General features: G+C 39.8%; 1 protein-coding gene across 5 annotated transcripts in view; it reads left to right on the forward strand.

Moving 5' to 3' along the window:
* ERC1 (ELKS/RAB6-interacting/CAST family member 1) overlaps nucleotides 1–16470 on the forward strand; it is a 370818-nt gene extending 354348 nt beyond the window's left edge. For all 5 annotated transcript variants that reach the window (XM_027857322.1, XM_027857320.1, XM_027857321.1 and 2 more), the window contains one exon: nucleotides 10733–16470. In XM_027857322.1, coding sequence (XP_027713123.1) covers nucleotides 10733–10870 — 138 coding nt within the window. In that variant the 3' untranslated portion in view covers nucleotides 10871–16470. The remainder of the gene's footprint in view (nucleotides 1–10732) is intronic.
* Nucleotides 16471–17299: the final 829 nt, after the last annotated feature.

Genomic DNA, 17299 nt, shown 5'->3' on the forward strand with positions numbered 1-17299 from the left:
TTATTGACTATGGGGCTACTCTGTTTCTTCTAAGGGATTCTTGCCCACAATAGCACATGTAATGATCACCTGAATTAATTTCACCCACTCCTATCCATTTAAGTTTGCTGACACTGAAAATGTTGATGTTTAATCTTTCCATCTCCACCTCTAGCTTACTTTGGTTTATATATCTTACATGCTAGGTTCCTGTGCAGTATTGATCTTTGCAGTATCAGACTTTCTTTTCATCACCGACCCATCTGTAATTGAGCTTCCTTTTGGCTTTAGTTCAGCCGCTTCATTCTTTCTGGTGCTATTTGTAGTTGTCCTCTACTCTTCCCCTGTGATGTGTTGGACCCCTTCTCACCTGAAGGGCTTATCTTCCAGTGTCATACCTTTTATCATTTTAATACTGTCCATGTGGTTTTCTTGGCACAGATACTGGAGTGGTTTGCCATTTTCTTCTGTAGTGGATCACCTTTTGTCTGAACTCTCCATTGTGCCTTGTCCATCTTGGGTAAACTTGCATGGCGTAGCTCATAGGTTCATTGAGATATGCAAGCCCCTCCACCGTGACAAGGCAGTGATCCATGAGGGGAGTATATTTCTAGATAGGCTCATTCTGGACTATTTGATGGGTTTTATTGTGATAATTTTTATTTTTATGCTGTTCTCTTGCTCTTTATTACCAATAAAAATGCAAATAATTTTTGTGATTTCATCTTGTATGCTGTGACTTCACTTAATTCATTTATTGTTTCCATTATATTTGTGATTGAGACAGCTGAATCTTCTAAATACATTGTCATATCACCTGCAAATAATAATATTTTTAATTCCTCATTCCTAATGTTTATTTCTTTAATATTTCTTTCCTGTCTAACTGCATTTGCTGGAATTCCCAATGTTATATTAAAGAGAAGTTGCATGACATAGTGGATAGAAAATAGACCTTGGAACCAGAAAACCCTAGTTTCAAGTCCTGCATCTGACATAATTGTTGTGTTGTGTTTGGCAAGTCACTTAACTTCAGAGTGATTTAGGCAATTCTCTGAGACTAAAAGTTTCAAAGGAAGTGTTGACTGCAGTGGTATAAGGAGTTTTCTCACCAGGCTTTTCCCTGTGCCAGTGAGACCATAAATCCAGTTCCTATCCCTATACTGAGTCAAAAGCAGTGTGAGCATCTTTGATTTGTAACTGTTATTATTAAAGTGCTCCAGTGTTTAAGGCTTTTTTCTGTGCTGTTTTAATAGGCTTTTGTGATTTTTCTTTATGTAAATATCCATTAATAATATTTAGCTGTAGTTTTCTTTCTTTGCTTTATCTGTCCCTGGTTTGGGTGTCATATTGACTTCCTAAAAGGAAGACAAAGGTATATTTTTCCTCTATATTTTGTGTAGCCTTAAAGTTATTTTATTTTTAAATATTTGGTTAGAATTCACTTCTAAAGCCATCTGAATCAAGTTTTTCCCACTTTGTGAATTTGTTCAATTTCTCTTTCTGTAATAAGAGTGTGAATATTCTCTTTCCTGCGTTATTAATGTGTTATTCTTAAATTTTTATAAATGCTTATTATTTCATTTAAGATTTTAATTTTGTTAGCATATAATTTGGTACAAGAAACAACATGACAAAATGTACAGTAGAGGTGTCAAAATTTGTGGCCCATGGACCCACAAAACTCAAGTGCATCACAAACCAGCTTAAAATGTAATTGAGAAATGTTTTTAAAAATAAAAATACAGTTCAATAAATGTTATTTTGAAATTTTCTAAGTCAATATTTGTGGCCCCCAGGGATTCATTTCTATTTTATTTTGACATCACTAGTGTACAGAATTATGGGTTCCCTGTGACACTTACTAGCTATGTTACCATAATAATAGCTAATAATACCCAACATTTGTATAGCACTTTAAAGTTATCCTCACAGCAACCATCTGAGGATACAAAAGATCAGCCCTGTCCTCAAGGAACTTATGATGTAATAGGGGAGACAAGAAGCAAACATGTACAAACAAACTACATACAGGATAAAGAGGAAGTAATAAGCAGAGGGAAGGCACTGGGATTAAGAGGGACTGAACATGGAGAAAGTAAGATTTTAGGTCAGACTTAAAAGGAATCCAGGGAAGCCAAGAGGTAGAGATGAAGAGGGAGAGTATTCCAGGCATGGGGGACAGCCAGAGAAAATGCTTGGAACTGGGAGATGGTGTATCTTGTTCATGGAAAAGCCGGGAGGCCAGTGTCACTGGATGGAAGAGGATCAAGGCAGGGTGTGAGGTGTAAGAAGACCCTGTTATTCAGAGTTACTCATTGTAGTGAGGTAACATTTTGTTTACTTTGTCTAAGCACTTCTCACCTACAAAAACAAATTAAATCTCATTACTGAGAAGATGGTGAGTTGCTCAGCGGTAGTCCTTAGGATGATTACCACTATACCAGGGTTGTGATTGGAGATGCTGCAATGGACTCTTTATACCCGGGTTTCTGCCGGCAGTAGCCCGCAGCTACTGGTGGAATAGAGGTGCTAGAGAGAATTAGGGGGGCAATAATACAAACCAAGCATTGTTCTTGCACAGTACTTTAGGAAACTATTAAATAGGAGATTACTTTGGAGAGAGTCTTTATCTGCTGGTTATAAGATATAACATTTTGGAGATGTATTACATCTCCAACATGCCTCCCCTTCCTTCCCCTACCCCTTCATCTTAAATGAAGGAATTCAGCGAAGGAAAAGGTAGAAGAGAAAATGTTTTCAGAGTTTTCTAAGGAAGACTAAATGTCAGCAGAAAAATATGTGATGCAAGAGTTTCCCAAGTTGGAGTCAGACCTTTCTTAACACGTTTCCCTGATTTGCACATTAGTTAATACAGCAGAATAAATTGTTGCTTTTGCCCTGTGGCTGTTTCAAAATCAGCAGTCAGAAGTCATTTTATTTCTTCTAATCTCCAAAACAAATTAGCTATTCAGGAGATGGATGAACCATGTTGGAGTCTGCAGAACAGGACCAGCTGTATCAGGAGAAACATTTTAGCTTAGCTGCTTTGGCTGTTGTCCATCACCTCAGAAAGGGCCGTACTGGCAGGCCAGCACACAGTTCAGTTCCATGGCCCAGGCAATCCAGTTTGAGATATCAAGTTCAGATTCCTTTTTACTTAGACCAAAGTAAGAGACTTCTTTATACTTTTGTACCTACCAACAAACCATCTGCCAAAAGGAATTGAGCTAAATCACTGCCAACCATGGTTGTATTTTCACATTAGCATCTCCTATACATATCCCCTCTATTTGAACTCACAAAACACATACCCTTTCAGCCGGTCTTTTGAGAGACTGAATACATTATTCTTTACACTTAACAGTCAGCCAAACCCTAGCTAGTTTTCTCTTTTTTAAAATTCAAACTTCTGTTATTTTCTGGTGACTCTTCTTTAAGTTCTAACTTTGGCCTACACAGCAGATTCTTAACCTGTTCCAAGGATAATTGTTGACCAGTGCTTTATAGTAAATGTGTTGGGGGCAAGGTGCCTTGAACCAAAAAACTGCCACCAGCAGTGAAGTTTTGTTTCTGTTCAGCCTCCACTTGGCATTTCTTCCTATTTTTCTTACTGTGTGCTGTCCACCTCAGTCTCTCCCTTCGCTCCCAAAACAAAAGGGATTTCAAGTTAACTTCTCCTCATTACCACCTTATACATGTCACCACTGTTGGTTACTTTTCAGCTTCCAAAGCTTGGCTTATCACATGTCCTGTAATTACCATCTCTAAACCACCTCAAATGCGTTCTGAGTCCCTTCTGTTCCTCTCCCATTTCATTCCTGGAAGCTAGAACCTTCTCTTCTAGTTATCCCACACCAGGGATGGGGAAACTGCAGTCTTGAGGCCACCTGTGGCCTTCTAGTCCTTGGGTGCGACCTTTTGACTGAGTCCAAGTTTTACAAAACAAATCCTTTTATTAAGGGGATTTGTTCTGTGAAGTTTGGATTCAGTCAAAGGGCTACACTTAAGGACCTAGAGGGCCACATGTGGCCTCAAGGCTGCAGGTTCCCCACGCCTGTCCCAGACCCTTTCTCCCCTTCCTCACACACACACCCCCAGTGACTCTCCCCCATAATGCACATTTATCCAAGGATCCATATCAGGTTGCCATTGCATCTGTGATTCTTGGCATGAGTACCTCTGGAAATCACATTAGTGCTCAGTGAGTTTATGGAAGACTGTAGTAACTGCTAAAAACATAATTATTTAAAAGCATATTAAAAATAATATTCCACAAACAAAAGCTAGAAAATTCCTAGCAAAGGTGACTTGATTTTGCTACATTTTTGTATTTACTGAAGTCTTCAAAAAGAGCAAGATGAGTAGAGCTTACGGTTAATATGCCACGCTACCTAGTGAAGGAACACAAATTCCACAATTTATAATTGCCTCAGCTTTGTTAGAACTCTCACAGGGAACATGCCAAGATACTTTGTGAATGTATATATCTGTTTGTGTTGAGTTGCTTCCATATCTTCGTGTATGGCATGTACTTTTGTTGATTTGATATTTTCCCCAGTTCCACCAATTGCTAGTGCAGTGTTAACAGTATTAAGCCATTATAATTAGCTTTTTTCACTAAAGCAGAATTGTAACTATGGTGGGGCAATCAGGTTTCTGAAACTGAGAGAGCACAGACAGAAATTTCAATCCTTTAGCAACATAGAAATGTTGAAGCTTTGCATCTAGTTAGTGGAAATTAGACTCTTTTCAAGATGTTGGAGTAAATGAGCAGAACAGCCTAGCTTTCTCAAAATTACCATAGAAAAGATGAAAAAAGAGGATCAGACCATATAATGATCAGAAAATCTGAAAAGAAACTACAGTGAGAGAAACAGGAAGTTCTCAACCACAAGCCCATAGGCATTAGGAAAAGGGTCACAGGGGGCAGCTAGGTGGTGCAGTGGACAGAGCCCTGGAGTCAGGAAGACCTGAGTTCAAATCTGACTTTAGACACTTGGCACTTACTAGCTATGTGACCCTGGGCAAGTCACTTAACCCTGATTGCCATACCAAAAAGAAAAAAAAAAAAAAGGAAAAGGGTCTGGACATAAAAGTTTAGCACAGGATCTAGCTAAGAGCACCTGGAACCTTCAGTTATGACACCATGATCCCAAGTGTGGACTTAGAAACTTGCAAAGCTGTGACCATGAGGGGAAAAGACCACTTCAGCACAGCTCACTTCTTTAAGTGGCTCCTTAAAGAACATGGAGCTCATAACTAAGACACAGGCAGTACAGGTCAAGACTAAACAAGACCCAGTCATCGTTTCCACAAGTACACAGAACCTGGCCAAAACACAAGTTCCTGTTCAGGAAGTAAAGCCAGAATACTAAAAGAAAAGAGAAGAAAACACTAATGGTAAAAAAATATTAAGGGATCATGGATGCCCAAATGCAGAAGATGAGAATAGTTCCACATCATGAATAAGCAAAGCCTCAAAGGAAATTAAAGATCTGTTACAAACTACTGGACTTGCTGGGATAAATGGAACAATTTTTTTTTTAGAAAATAAAAATAACATAAAGGAAATAAAGTCTACAGGGAAGAATTGGTAGGAGAATAAAAAGCCTAGTGCCAAGAGTTACAGAACCTGATCAAAGTAACAAACTTCTTGATAATTAGATTGAACCAAAGATCCCAAGAGATAACAAGAAATAATAGAAAAAAATCAAAAGACTGAAAAACTAGAATAAAATGTAAGGTATTTACAGAGGTTTGCAGGAACTGTCTCTAAAAGGCTTGCAAGACCCCACTGTTAAATTTTCAGTTTTAGTGTTTACACCCCAGAAATTGGCAGTTGCTACAAATCAGAGCTTAATTTATTGTTCTGTTGATTATCTAGACTTCAGAAAGTGTTTGTGTTGGAGAGTAATTAAAAGTATGGGTGCCTACATTTTTTCCTCTTAGAGTCTGATTGTTAAACATTTACTAGCATGCTTTTGTATTATTCTATAAACATTGCTTGAGTTCAGCAGCAATGCAGTGAAAGCTCAGTAAATGAAGTCATCACCAGATTAGAGGTCTCATCATCATCATCAGTGCTATTTATATGTTGCTGTAAGGTTTACAGTGTACTCTACATTCATTATCTCATTTGAGGATATACACCCTGCAGTATTGCCTATCAAAAACAGGTATCCTGGAAAACAGGTCAAGGAAAGATAATCTAATAATGATTGCACTACCTGAAGAAATGCATTTTGTTTAAACCTATATACTATATTTTAAGAACTCATGAATGAAAATTGTCTAGACCAATTAGAACCAGAGAGCAAACTGAAAATAGAAAGAATCCACCGGTCACCTACTAAAAGAAACCCCAAAAAGAAAATTATCAGAAAGTTGTAGCCAAAATCCAGAGCTTAAAAAACTGTAGGCAACTAGAAAGAAAGAAGTAGCAAGGACCCACAGTCAAGATCACACAAGATTTGGCAGCTACAAATTTCAAGGAAAGAAGAACTTGGAATATAGCATTCTCAAAAGATAAAGATTGAGGATTACAACCAATAATAATTTATCAGGTGAAGCTGAATATAATCTTGCAGAAGAAGTATGAATTCTAATGAAATAGAGGTCTTCCAAGTATTCCTGATGAAAAGAACAGGTCTAAGTAGCTAATTTGACATACAATCACAAGATTACCAAATCCTGGAACCAACAAAATGGAAGACTAGACATTTTCTTTAATCCTCACTACTTCTTAGATCTCTCCAAAATAAGAATTAGGCACAAGGGGTAAAGCAATTATGACTTTCTCCACAGTCTAAAACATCAAAAACCCTAACAAGGTATTAACATGATGAACAAAGAAGGCTAATAGTTAATCTGTAATCTCCAAGACCCTCTCCTCCACCAGCTCTCATGCTCTGGCTACTAGAATCTTTGTCAGCTAACCTCTCTCCTGCCTTCACTCTACCATTCTGAGTTAAGCAATAGAATTCAGCTCTTTCCCCATCTCTCTCTCTCTCTCTCTCACACACACACACACACACACACACACACACACACACACACACACATCCTGTGTTTAGAGGGGGTGAGGTATAGGAAAGTGGAAAGTTTGTTCAGTCTGAGGTGCCAACCAGGTAACATACTGTGCTCAGCCAAAGAGCTAAAGAACAGAGGGAATTGGGACAGGATGCCAACACATGTGGGAGGACTCTACCATATCTGAAGGAAAGGGGACTGGCATCCAGTTGAGGCCAGTTCTTTCCCCTCAAAAGTCATTGGAGCAGAGACTAAAGCTGATAAAAAGTGAATTCCCTGGCATGGGAGACAATCATTAGATTACCCACCATCAAAAGAGAAGGAATAGGAAAGGGAAATAAAAGAAAAAAAAAAGATTGAAATCACTAAGACTCTTAGGAGGAAGAAAATAATTAAAAACCTTGAGCACAATAAACCAACAGAAGAGACAATAATAAAGGGGGAAATTGCCTGCAGGATGTCTAAAAGAGTCCAAATATTTCTGAATAAATATTACAAGACAATGGAAAATGAATCAACACCTGATGAGGCATAGGATTCTGTGGGTTCCCAAGAGAACATGAATCATAGCAAGAGAAATAGGAACTGTGAAAGCAGAACTTATGACCTACACACCAGAAATAATTGACAGAATAGAAAAATTTCAATCTATGCTGAACTCTCTTCTCCCAGCATAACTGAACCAAGAGTCAGACTATATTCTGTGTCACCAACTGCCTCCCCTAATCTCATCAGATTGCCTTTGTACCCATCAGGTGCCTGTACTGCCTCACCTTCCCCAACTGTTGTTTTTTCCCCCAGGTGAAATAAATGCTCATGGGTCTGGCTGGGTGTTAGGACAAGTAGATGTGAGGGTAGATCTTTTTAGCTAAATTCAATGTATGGAGTTTCAAGAGACAGGGAAATAACATTTTCTTGTGTTACCCATTGTCACTACTGCATTTACCACAGTTCACAAAACTTCCCATTTTATATGGGAAGTTTAAGGTTTTTTTCATTGCTTGGTTCCTTTAAAAGTCTTAACACCATCTCTCTTTATCCTCTAACTGTAGAAAGTTGAAAGCTTTTGTACTTAAAGACCAGCAAAATTAAAAGTCCCTTTTAAAAATTGAATATCAAGTGACCCAGCAATACTGCTTCTAGGGCTGTATCCCAAAGAGATCATAAAAATGGGGAAAGGACCCACATGTACAAAAATATTTATAGCAGCTCTTTCTGTGGTGGCAAAGAATTGGAAATTGAGGGGGTGCCCATCAAATGGGGAATGGCTAAACAAGTTGTGGTATATGAATGTAATGGAATATTACTGTGCTATAAGAAATGATGAGCAAGCAGACTTCAGAGAAACCTGGAAAGATTTGCGTGAAGTGAGCAGAACGAGGAGAACGTTGTACACAATAACAGCCACGTTGTGCAATGACTAACTTTGATAGATTTAGCTCTTCTCAGCAATGCAAGGATCTAAGACATCTCCAAAAGTCTCATGATGGAAAAATCTATCCATATCCAGAGAAAGAACTATGGAGTTTGAATGCTGATTGAAGCATACTATTTGCTTTTTTTTTCCTTCTGTTTTGTTTTGTTTCATCTTTCTTGTGGTTGCTTCTATTGGTTCTAATTCTTTTTTACGACATGACTAATGTGAAAACATGTTTAATAGGAATGTATATGTAGAGCCTATATCAGATTGCATGCTGTCTTGGGGAGGGAGGGGGAAAAATTTAAAACTTGAAAGCTTATGGAAGTGATTGTTGAAAACTTACAATTAATTAATTTTTAAAAAATTGAATATCTTTTTCACCAAAACATTGATGTTGGTGGGAATTTTTCAAGCAAGGTCATTTTAAATTATATAATGGAGGAAGAGTCAATGAAATCTCTTCCCACTCAATCATGCCAATATTTAATGTTCATAGGATAAAGATAAGCCTTTCATTTTACAGATTAGGAAATTGAGAGTCATTGAAGTCAAGTGATTTGCCCAAGACTAGACAGGTGCTTGTAAGAGGTAGAGTCAGAATTTGAACCCGTCTTCTAACTTCCAACCTTTATCTCCTTGCACTATACCAATCTGCCTCTTCAGGCTGCTGTGACGAATGCTGAGAAAGTTTGCCTTCTATTACTAGCCCACAAAATGGAAAAGGCTTACTTACTATTCTAACCCTCTTCAGTTTTAGCGACTTCCACATTTTAATACCTAAGAGCATGACTCTTTCCTATGTCCCTGACAAAAAAGCTCAGTAGACCCCTGGAAAATCACTACTTTGTATTTCATTTCAGGTTCTTTGTCCTGATGTTATTAACATTGCTTCCGTACATCTTCTCCTGGCCTAAATCACTCCCTCCACCTTCTTTGCACTCCCATGGCTTTTGTAGATGGTGATCACATTCTCTACCCTTTAGTTTTCTCTTATTGAGCATGTTTACTCTATATTATTCTATATATTTAGTTCTTCTAATCTTGCTTCATAAAATTATCTTTTTAACTGCTTTGTCTTCTTTGATACAGTCTGTCTCTATCTTCTTGGTTCTTGAACCTGAACATAATATAAGGTATAAAGTCACTGATAGCATAATAAGTATTTAGATGGGTTCACAATCCTGTCATTGTTCCCAGGACTAAATTCGCTCCTGACAAAGCCCTGGAGCCCCTCTCTTCTCCTTCCCCTGCTTCAAGACTTCGGCCTTTTTTTCTGAGATCAGAATCAGTCTTTTTAAAGTAACAGGCATCTACAGCCATCCCTTGATCCACCCCATTGTAAGAAAAGACAGAAAAGGTTCATAAATTTGCTGTAATGAATATACTCTCAAATAACTAAAAGTTAACTACAGGTCCTTTGGACCAAGGTTCTCCAAACTATTACTGAACAATGCCTACTACCTCTGTTAGGTGGATTGCTAAATGGGCTTTGGCTTCTTCAGGAAGATACTCTTGAGTTCAGAAATTTAGTCCTTTGTGAGAGAATTTCAAAGTTGTTTATTATACCAGTGCTGATACAGCCATAGTACATGCTTGGGGAGTCAAATGGAGGGAGCAAGGCAGAGAATCTTGTTTTCCTGTTTTGACATTTCACCTTTAAGTTGCATGATCTGAGACATATATTATACACTACAGCTAAGCTGAGAATCATACACAGATGTCACCCTTGGGCTTCCACACACTCAAACTCCCTGTTACATGAATATAGTTTCTGCTTGTTGTGGTTACTCAGTTGACATTCTGTGATGGTTTTGCTAGATAGTTCTTACTTCTGAGAATCAAGGTCAGTACTAAACCTTTATTTTGAAGTAGGAGACTCATTCAGCAGAGGGAGTTAAAGTGAATGATGGACCATGGCAAAGAGGAAGTAAAAATACTGGTGATGGCTAGGCCTCGGAAATATGTTCATTCCTAACAGAGGAATGCCTCCCATCGCTCTAAAGACACCCTCAGCTAGTTTAACTGAAGATGGGATGGTACCATTGTACTTAGCAAAAAGCAAAAGGTAAAATCCCTCATTTTCTCTGAACTCCATAATCATTTCATAATAACCATCAACACAGTTTTTAATAATAATGATGACTGCTCTCTTTTAAGGACCTAGATTTCCCAAGAGGAAATGGGGAGATCATGATCTCCCAATTCTTCCACCTTGAGCCTTTAAATGTGTTTATGTTGGTTGATTTGAGTCCAGAGCTTACCCTTACTTTATCTGAAAACCCTCTCTCTTTTCCATTGCAGCTTTGCAGTGAATTAGACAAAGGTGAGCGAGACAACGCAGAGCTGCAGGAGTTTGCCAACGCCATCCTCCAACAGATAGCCGATCACTGCCCTGACATTCTGGAACAAGTGGTCAATGCACTAGAGGAGTCCTCCTGACCCCACCGAGTGACCTCCTGGTCCAACCAACAGCCAACCCATGCAGTCCAGGGACCTAAGAAAGGAGCAGTAAGAACAACAGATATCCAGGAACCTCTGGTTTGCCTTGTACATATTAAAGCCAACCAGCCAGACACCACGAGCTACTTCCTATGTCTGTTCTTCCATCTGGAGTCCCACAACGTTTTTGCATTCATCTTTTGCTGTGGAGGTGGTCTCCTCACTGTTTTGGGGGTTCACGGTGGGTGGCTTCCTCTCCACAGAGACCTGTCATCTAGTCGTCATTAATGAGTAACTGTTGGAAGCTAGTGATACTGCTTCAGCACAGGGTCATGAAGTGGTTGCCTTTTCTCTTTTGTCCTTTTAACTTAAAAACAAAACCTGCAGCTGCCACTTTTTAGTTCAGCATGTTGAAAAAGGTGACCTGCAGTAGGCCAGAAAATCTAGGGTGTTCTGCGTTTGAATTGATTTCTCCAGAAAGGGTAGTCTCACAAAAAGAGAGTAGAGAAGGGAAGAGAGAGGCAAAGAAGCAAATTAAGAGAACACCAACTCTTCCATTGAAACTGTAATTCTAGGGAGGAAGGTGCTCGATATTCATTCTTTCTTTTACTTGCCTTTTCTCATTATTGATTTTTGTCTTCTGAGAGGCTTCAGGCAAGGAAGTAGCCACTTCCTATTGTGTCAGTAATAGTTTATTGAACACTAATTTAAAACACTACCGCTTTTGGTTCTTTGCCCCCATCCTATCTATCCTGTCCTTCCTTGGCCATCTCCTCTGAAAAGCTAACGAGAGGTTGCTACAGAAAGTCCAGTCACACAGCACTTTGTCTTTACTGGGCTTAAGGCTGTCGGACAAAACTTTTCTAGTAAATTTAAAAAAAAAAAGAGTTGGGACCCTGAGGACCTCTCACGCTCCAGTCAGGTTTGCCTCTGTAGCAGATAAACTGGATCTGCAGGAGTCTGGCTCGTGCCTTCTGAATCCACAAGCATTTCTCCAGGTCACTCCTCTGGGCTCGCTTATCTTGAAGCCAATAGCGCCGCTGGCACAGCTTCCCTTTTCAGGCTCCTTCAGTGCATTGTTTCTTATGATTCATCGTGAGCATGGGAAGATGAGCTCTGCAGACTTCCCTGGCCTCCTCATGTGTGACTTAGTGCCTTCCTGTCTTTCATATGGGCTGTCTTCACTCCTCTTTATCAAAATGCCACCCAGTCTCTTCCCAGTGACAAATGCCTAATGTGTATGGGTTGTCACAATTGCCATGACAGACCTGGTTGAAAGTGAGAGAATGAAGAGATATACCCTTCTGCCCCCACAATCTTTCAAGAATGGAAGTTGTTCAGTAAATTCTTTTCAAGAGCCTGCTTTTCTAATTATAGCAAAAATGATGCATCTAGGGGCTTGGGTCACTTACTGTTTACAGGAAATCTCACTTGGTTATTCAGTATGTTCATTTTTTTTTAGTTGTCCTAAAAAGGTTATCCTATTTAGGAAGATAGCTTTAAATGCCCATTTAACACATTCAAGCCAGTAATCACCCTGGTTTTTACTGTCTGTAAATTGCAAATCAGAAATTAGACTCCAAAGTTGCAAGAACCCTCAAGTTGTAAAGGCTTTTTAAGGACTTTTCCAGAACACAAACAAGGACAGTGGTGAATGATCAGACAGTGCCACTCAAATATGGACAATTCATGTCAGAACTGTCCCTTTTACCACTTCCTTTGCCAGATATCCACATGTTTTGGTAAAAGCCATTGCCCTAAAACATTTAGGACATGCATTTTCTCCCTCACCCCCAATTACCCAAGGAATTTAGTGCTGTCCATAAAGGCATCATATCCATCAGACTTAACATCTTCCAGCCGCTTCTCCCTGACTGTCCCATTAGCTTACATTGTCAGAAATCTAACAGCCCTCATTCCCTGTTGTAAAACGATACCATCTCTCTGTGAGATACCAGAGTTTTCTTTATCTATGGTCTAAATGAATCCGGCTCATAACCTTCTTACTGATATGTTCCTTGATAGGAAGGCTAGTCTGTTGTGGGGTGGGGTGAGGAAGTGACGCAGTGATTGGGGAGTAATGGCAGTCATTTGTGACCAGTTACCTGGGTTCTATTTGTTTATTGCAGTGCCCGTAAATCATCTAAAACTCCACAGCCTTTCCAGGCTAGGAATGGTGGAGCCTTAATTGAGCCACCAATGTATAGCTGAACTTCTGAAAAACTGTCATGCCTTTGGTGGAGCCAAATGGAGACATCAGATCCAGGGCCATGCTTGAGGATCTGAGCCAATTCTGACTGTTTCTTCTGATCAGACTGACAAGCAGGTCACCTGAGGCTCTTAACTCATCTGGAGTATTAACGAGTGCTCCCCTTCCTTTCCACTTTCACTCTAGCCCTCCCCTTGGATTTCTACCATGAAATCCATCTAATCCTTTTCTGGGGCTTTGGGAGAAGAAAGATCTAAGAACAGACTTGATCTGACTTGGTCTCTCCTGAACCATAGGAGATGAGCTTTTTGATCCTGCTTGGATAGAAATCCTGTCTTATCAGACTGTCCTAGGAATTGCCTTCAAGAGGAAGGCATCTTTGGCCAGGAGTTAAAGCTGATGGTGACTTAACATTCCTTTGCAGAAAGAAAGTTAATGAGGTCACTAACTTTTGTGTATCTTTCTGGGCTTGGCACATTCATTCAATCAACACGTATTGATTGATTTCCTACTGGTATAAGACATGCGTGGGCATCATCATGCAGGCATTATCAAGCAGTGGCTGTTGTGATTTTGCCAAATCACTCAACTGCTGCTCAGTGTTTTTTGCCTTGATTATCTTTTCACATTTAACATAGAGGTTTGACAGTAACCTTCCCAAACTTCTCCATTTCATTATCCATTCTATTTGCCCTTTCTCACTTGAAGATCAGTTACCCCCAAAAAATATAGTTCCTGGAGCAGTGAAAGAGAGCAGTGGGCTGAATCAGCCTAACAATTGTATGGGAGTGTTGATGACTAAAGAAATAGAGAGTGTTTCTCTCTGTGTGTGTCTCTCTGTCTCTCTCTCCTCCCATCCCTACCTCTCCCTCTGGTGTATTAATATACTGATCTATGAAGAATCTGGGCTGAAGTTTGTATACTTATTTAAATGGGTAATTCATTCTAAGTTTGAATGTAATGAAACATGTGTGAACCCATTTCAGCCCTGACAGCAACCTGGAGGAGTTTTGAGTGATTCTATCTGCTTTCCTGAAAAAGGGCATTAACAGCAGAGGTGTAGTGTAGGATGTTAAAAGCAGAGACCTTCCTCATAGTTGATGGTTCTGTTGGCTAACATTTAAAGTAAAGTTATCTAGGTTATCAGAGAAAGAGGACTGTAGGGGGAGGAGAAACCTGGCATTAAACTATGAAGGGAAGGTTAGGCTTCGTCGTCCACCAATGGGAAGCCAAGGGTTTGTCATATCTTTGTCCCAGATAAAAGCCCTGAGTAAATAAGGAAGAAAATAAAGGGCACCAGTGATTCCACTGGGCTAATTCCCCTCTCACTGATGCTCCAGGACTAGTATTTGGTGTTGCTGCTCAAGGGTTCTATATCAAAGAAAAACCCACATAGCTTTTCCAGACTCAGTCTTGTTCTGCCACCTGACCCCGTTTCCCAAACGCTCTTAGCTGCTCCATAGGTTTTACTTTTCTGCTCTAGGAAATTTGGGGGGTTTCCAGAGGATAAAATGCTTCATTTGTCTACTCAGTGGTAAATTACCCCAAGATTGAGGCCTTCAGTCCAGGGTTTATATTTGAGCATCTTCAAGGTTTCAACAAGACCTTGTTTCATTAGGAGTCACTATTTCCTCCAGCCATCAAAGTCCAGAGGCTGGAGGAAGTTGGTGGAAAGAGAGAAAGCTGTGATGATTCAGCAGTACTGTTCCCGTAAAATCAGCAGGGACCTCCATATAGAGCATGTGGAGGCCATCCTCCGGATGAGATCCATCCTGCTCATCAAGGCAGTGGGGAGAAAGCCATCTGACTGAACCATTCAAAAGAAAGCTCTTTAAAAAAAATCTGTGGGGTTTTTCATGTGAATTGAGGGGATATCTAAGCAGGAAACAAAAGTCCCCTTCACTACAGGGAAATCCTTCTGAACAAAATGGTTGCCTCTGCCAACTCTTTTTAAAGCAAAAACTGTTTTCAAACTTTTTAGTGTCAAAACTATAACCAGGAGGCCCCTGACTTTTCTGATGTGTTTGGCAAGTGCTGTGACCCTATCATTGATATTTCTTCTCCTGATTTTTTTGGGGGGATGAAGAGGTTTAGGGTTTGATTTCTTGGGTTCTTTGTCCCCCATCCCTCCTCCTGCTTTGTTGTTTTGTTTCTCTGCTTGTCAATATTGTCTGTGTGGTCCAGAAAACTGGAGCAGTTATAAACCATGTGTGTCCATTGTTGAAATGTTTTGGTTTTTTTTTAATGAGAGAGAAAAAAATAGTAGTAGAACTGAAAAATAAAGAGCTGTGTTTTATAAAAAAAAATAATAATAAAATGCAAACCAATATTGTTTTAATAAAGGAATTCAAGCTAGGGACAGCCAAACTCCTCCCCCTCCTCCCAGGCTTGCTGAGGAAAAATTATGGGCCTGCATCTGGACGTTTTACCTTTTTCTTTACAAGGGTTAGAAGAAAATGAAAGCTGGATGTTTTGAGTAAATGTTTCAGAGTCCACGCCCCCAGTGCCTAGCACCATGTAGCATCAGGGGCTGATCTCTTTGACGCCTTGTCTAAGTTCATTAGCTATGGTGCTAGGGTGAGTGGTTGGCGGCCCCCCTTCTGGCAACAGCCACAGTACAGGCCACACAACCTCTTTCCTCTCCCGTCGGTGCTATTTCATCCAGTTAACCTCTCACTTTTCAGGCTAGCCTGAAGCCTACATGCCAGGTGAGACAAATTACACTCAGTTCTCAACTCCTTCAACTTTCAGGCCCCTAATTCTTGCTCTTAAACTTTTTAAACCTCTTTAAGTTTTCTGGGCCAGAAAATCTCCAGCCAATGAAGATGCTTTTGGAAAAGGAGATGAATTAGACCAAAGCCAGACGACTCACTCCTGGGCCTGAGCAAGGCTTCTGGACCCACCCCACTACACCATACCGCACCAGTATTTCATTCGCCCTAATACACAATCCTTTGTGACCTGCCTGCCCCACTGCAAGAACAGCCCAGTAGACAGCCAAACAAGTCAGCACGTCCAAGGTAGGAACATCAGGTACAGCCTGGGACTCTCTCCTTTGCTTGCTTCAGAAGAGAGGTGTTGCACTTTAGTGGAGGAGGAGAGGAGTATATAGGGTACCATCTCCCTTATAGCTTGAGTTCCTTTTTGGTAACAGAGGCAGCTGGAGATGCTGGTGTTACCAAACCTGCCCACTGCCTTCAACTGTATGTGTGTGTGTGTGTGTGTGTGTGTGTTATTGCTGGAGTTGTGTAACTGACAGGATAATGATAATGCAAAGAAATTGTGTTATATTCAACTTTGCCTTGATAATTATTATAAACACTTTGTTCAGTTTTCTTTTTTTATTCACAAACTTAATTCATCAGGAAACTATAAAGTTATTTAAAAATTCTGCACTGTCTCTTTTTTGTCTTGCCTATTATCAAGAGTTCGGGGCCAAAGGGCATTCAGGCCTGCTTGAAAGAAAGACCTTGTAAGGTCACTCTCAGGTGATAACTTCAAAATGAATGAGTACAGTTGGAAGGTGGGAGAGAAGTTGCACAGTCAGTCAACTGGCATAGCTATTACTGACACAGTGATAAGGGTTAAGACTCAGTTCAAACCTTGAGCTGTCTTCTGGACGATAATCTTCAGTCCAAACGCATGTAGATCTAGAAGAAACAAAATGGAGCATAAGAGCATTGTTCTACGTTGTTGGACCCCTTTGATCCTTCAGAAAACTTAAAAACAATTATAACCAAAATGTAGATAGAATTTATTTCTGCTTGAATGACTCTGTAACAGCCATCCAAATCAGATGTGACTGGGAAACTCCATCAGGTAATGTGAAAAAAGTGAAAAAAAAAATCTCCTTTGTATCACCATCAAAGTACAACATTTTTATGTTGCTACACACTCAGCAGGATGAATTTCTACCTCCCTTACTGTGTGAGTACATTTTCCTGGGCCCTAAACCCCGGATTCATAATTTTAGTGAGACCTGTTGGTTATGCTGTTTCTCTTTAGCCTTTATTATTTTACTTTCAAATAGGTTCTTTCCTATCTGTGGTCTCAGCTAAAAGGTGAGAAGTATTCTGAGGTACTTACTTTGGAATGTTTGTGTGAAATCAGCCAACATGGACTATGAGAACCATGAATAAAAATGCCCTAGGAGGGATGGTTTTGATGATTGCTATGAACTTGGAAATGATTGGAATTTTCAGCTTTGATGATTACTACTG

This window comes from Vombatus ursinus, unplaced genomic scaffold (genome assembly GCF_900497805.2).
Source record: "Vombatus ursinus unplaced genomic scaffold, bare-nosed wombat genome assembly UNPS02012082.1, whole genome shotgun sequence".
NCBI classification, from domain to species: domain Eukaryota; kingdom Metazoa; phylum Chordata; class Mammalia; order Diprotodontia; family Vombatidae; genus Vombatus; species Vombatus ursinus.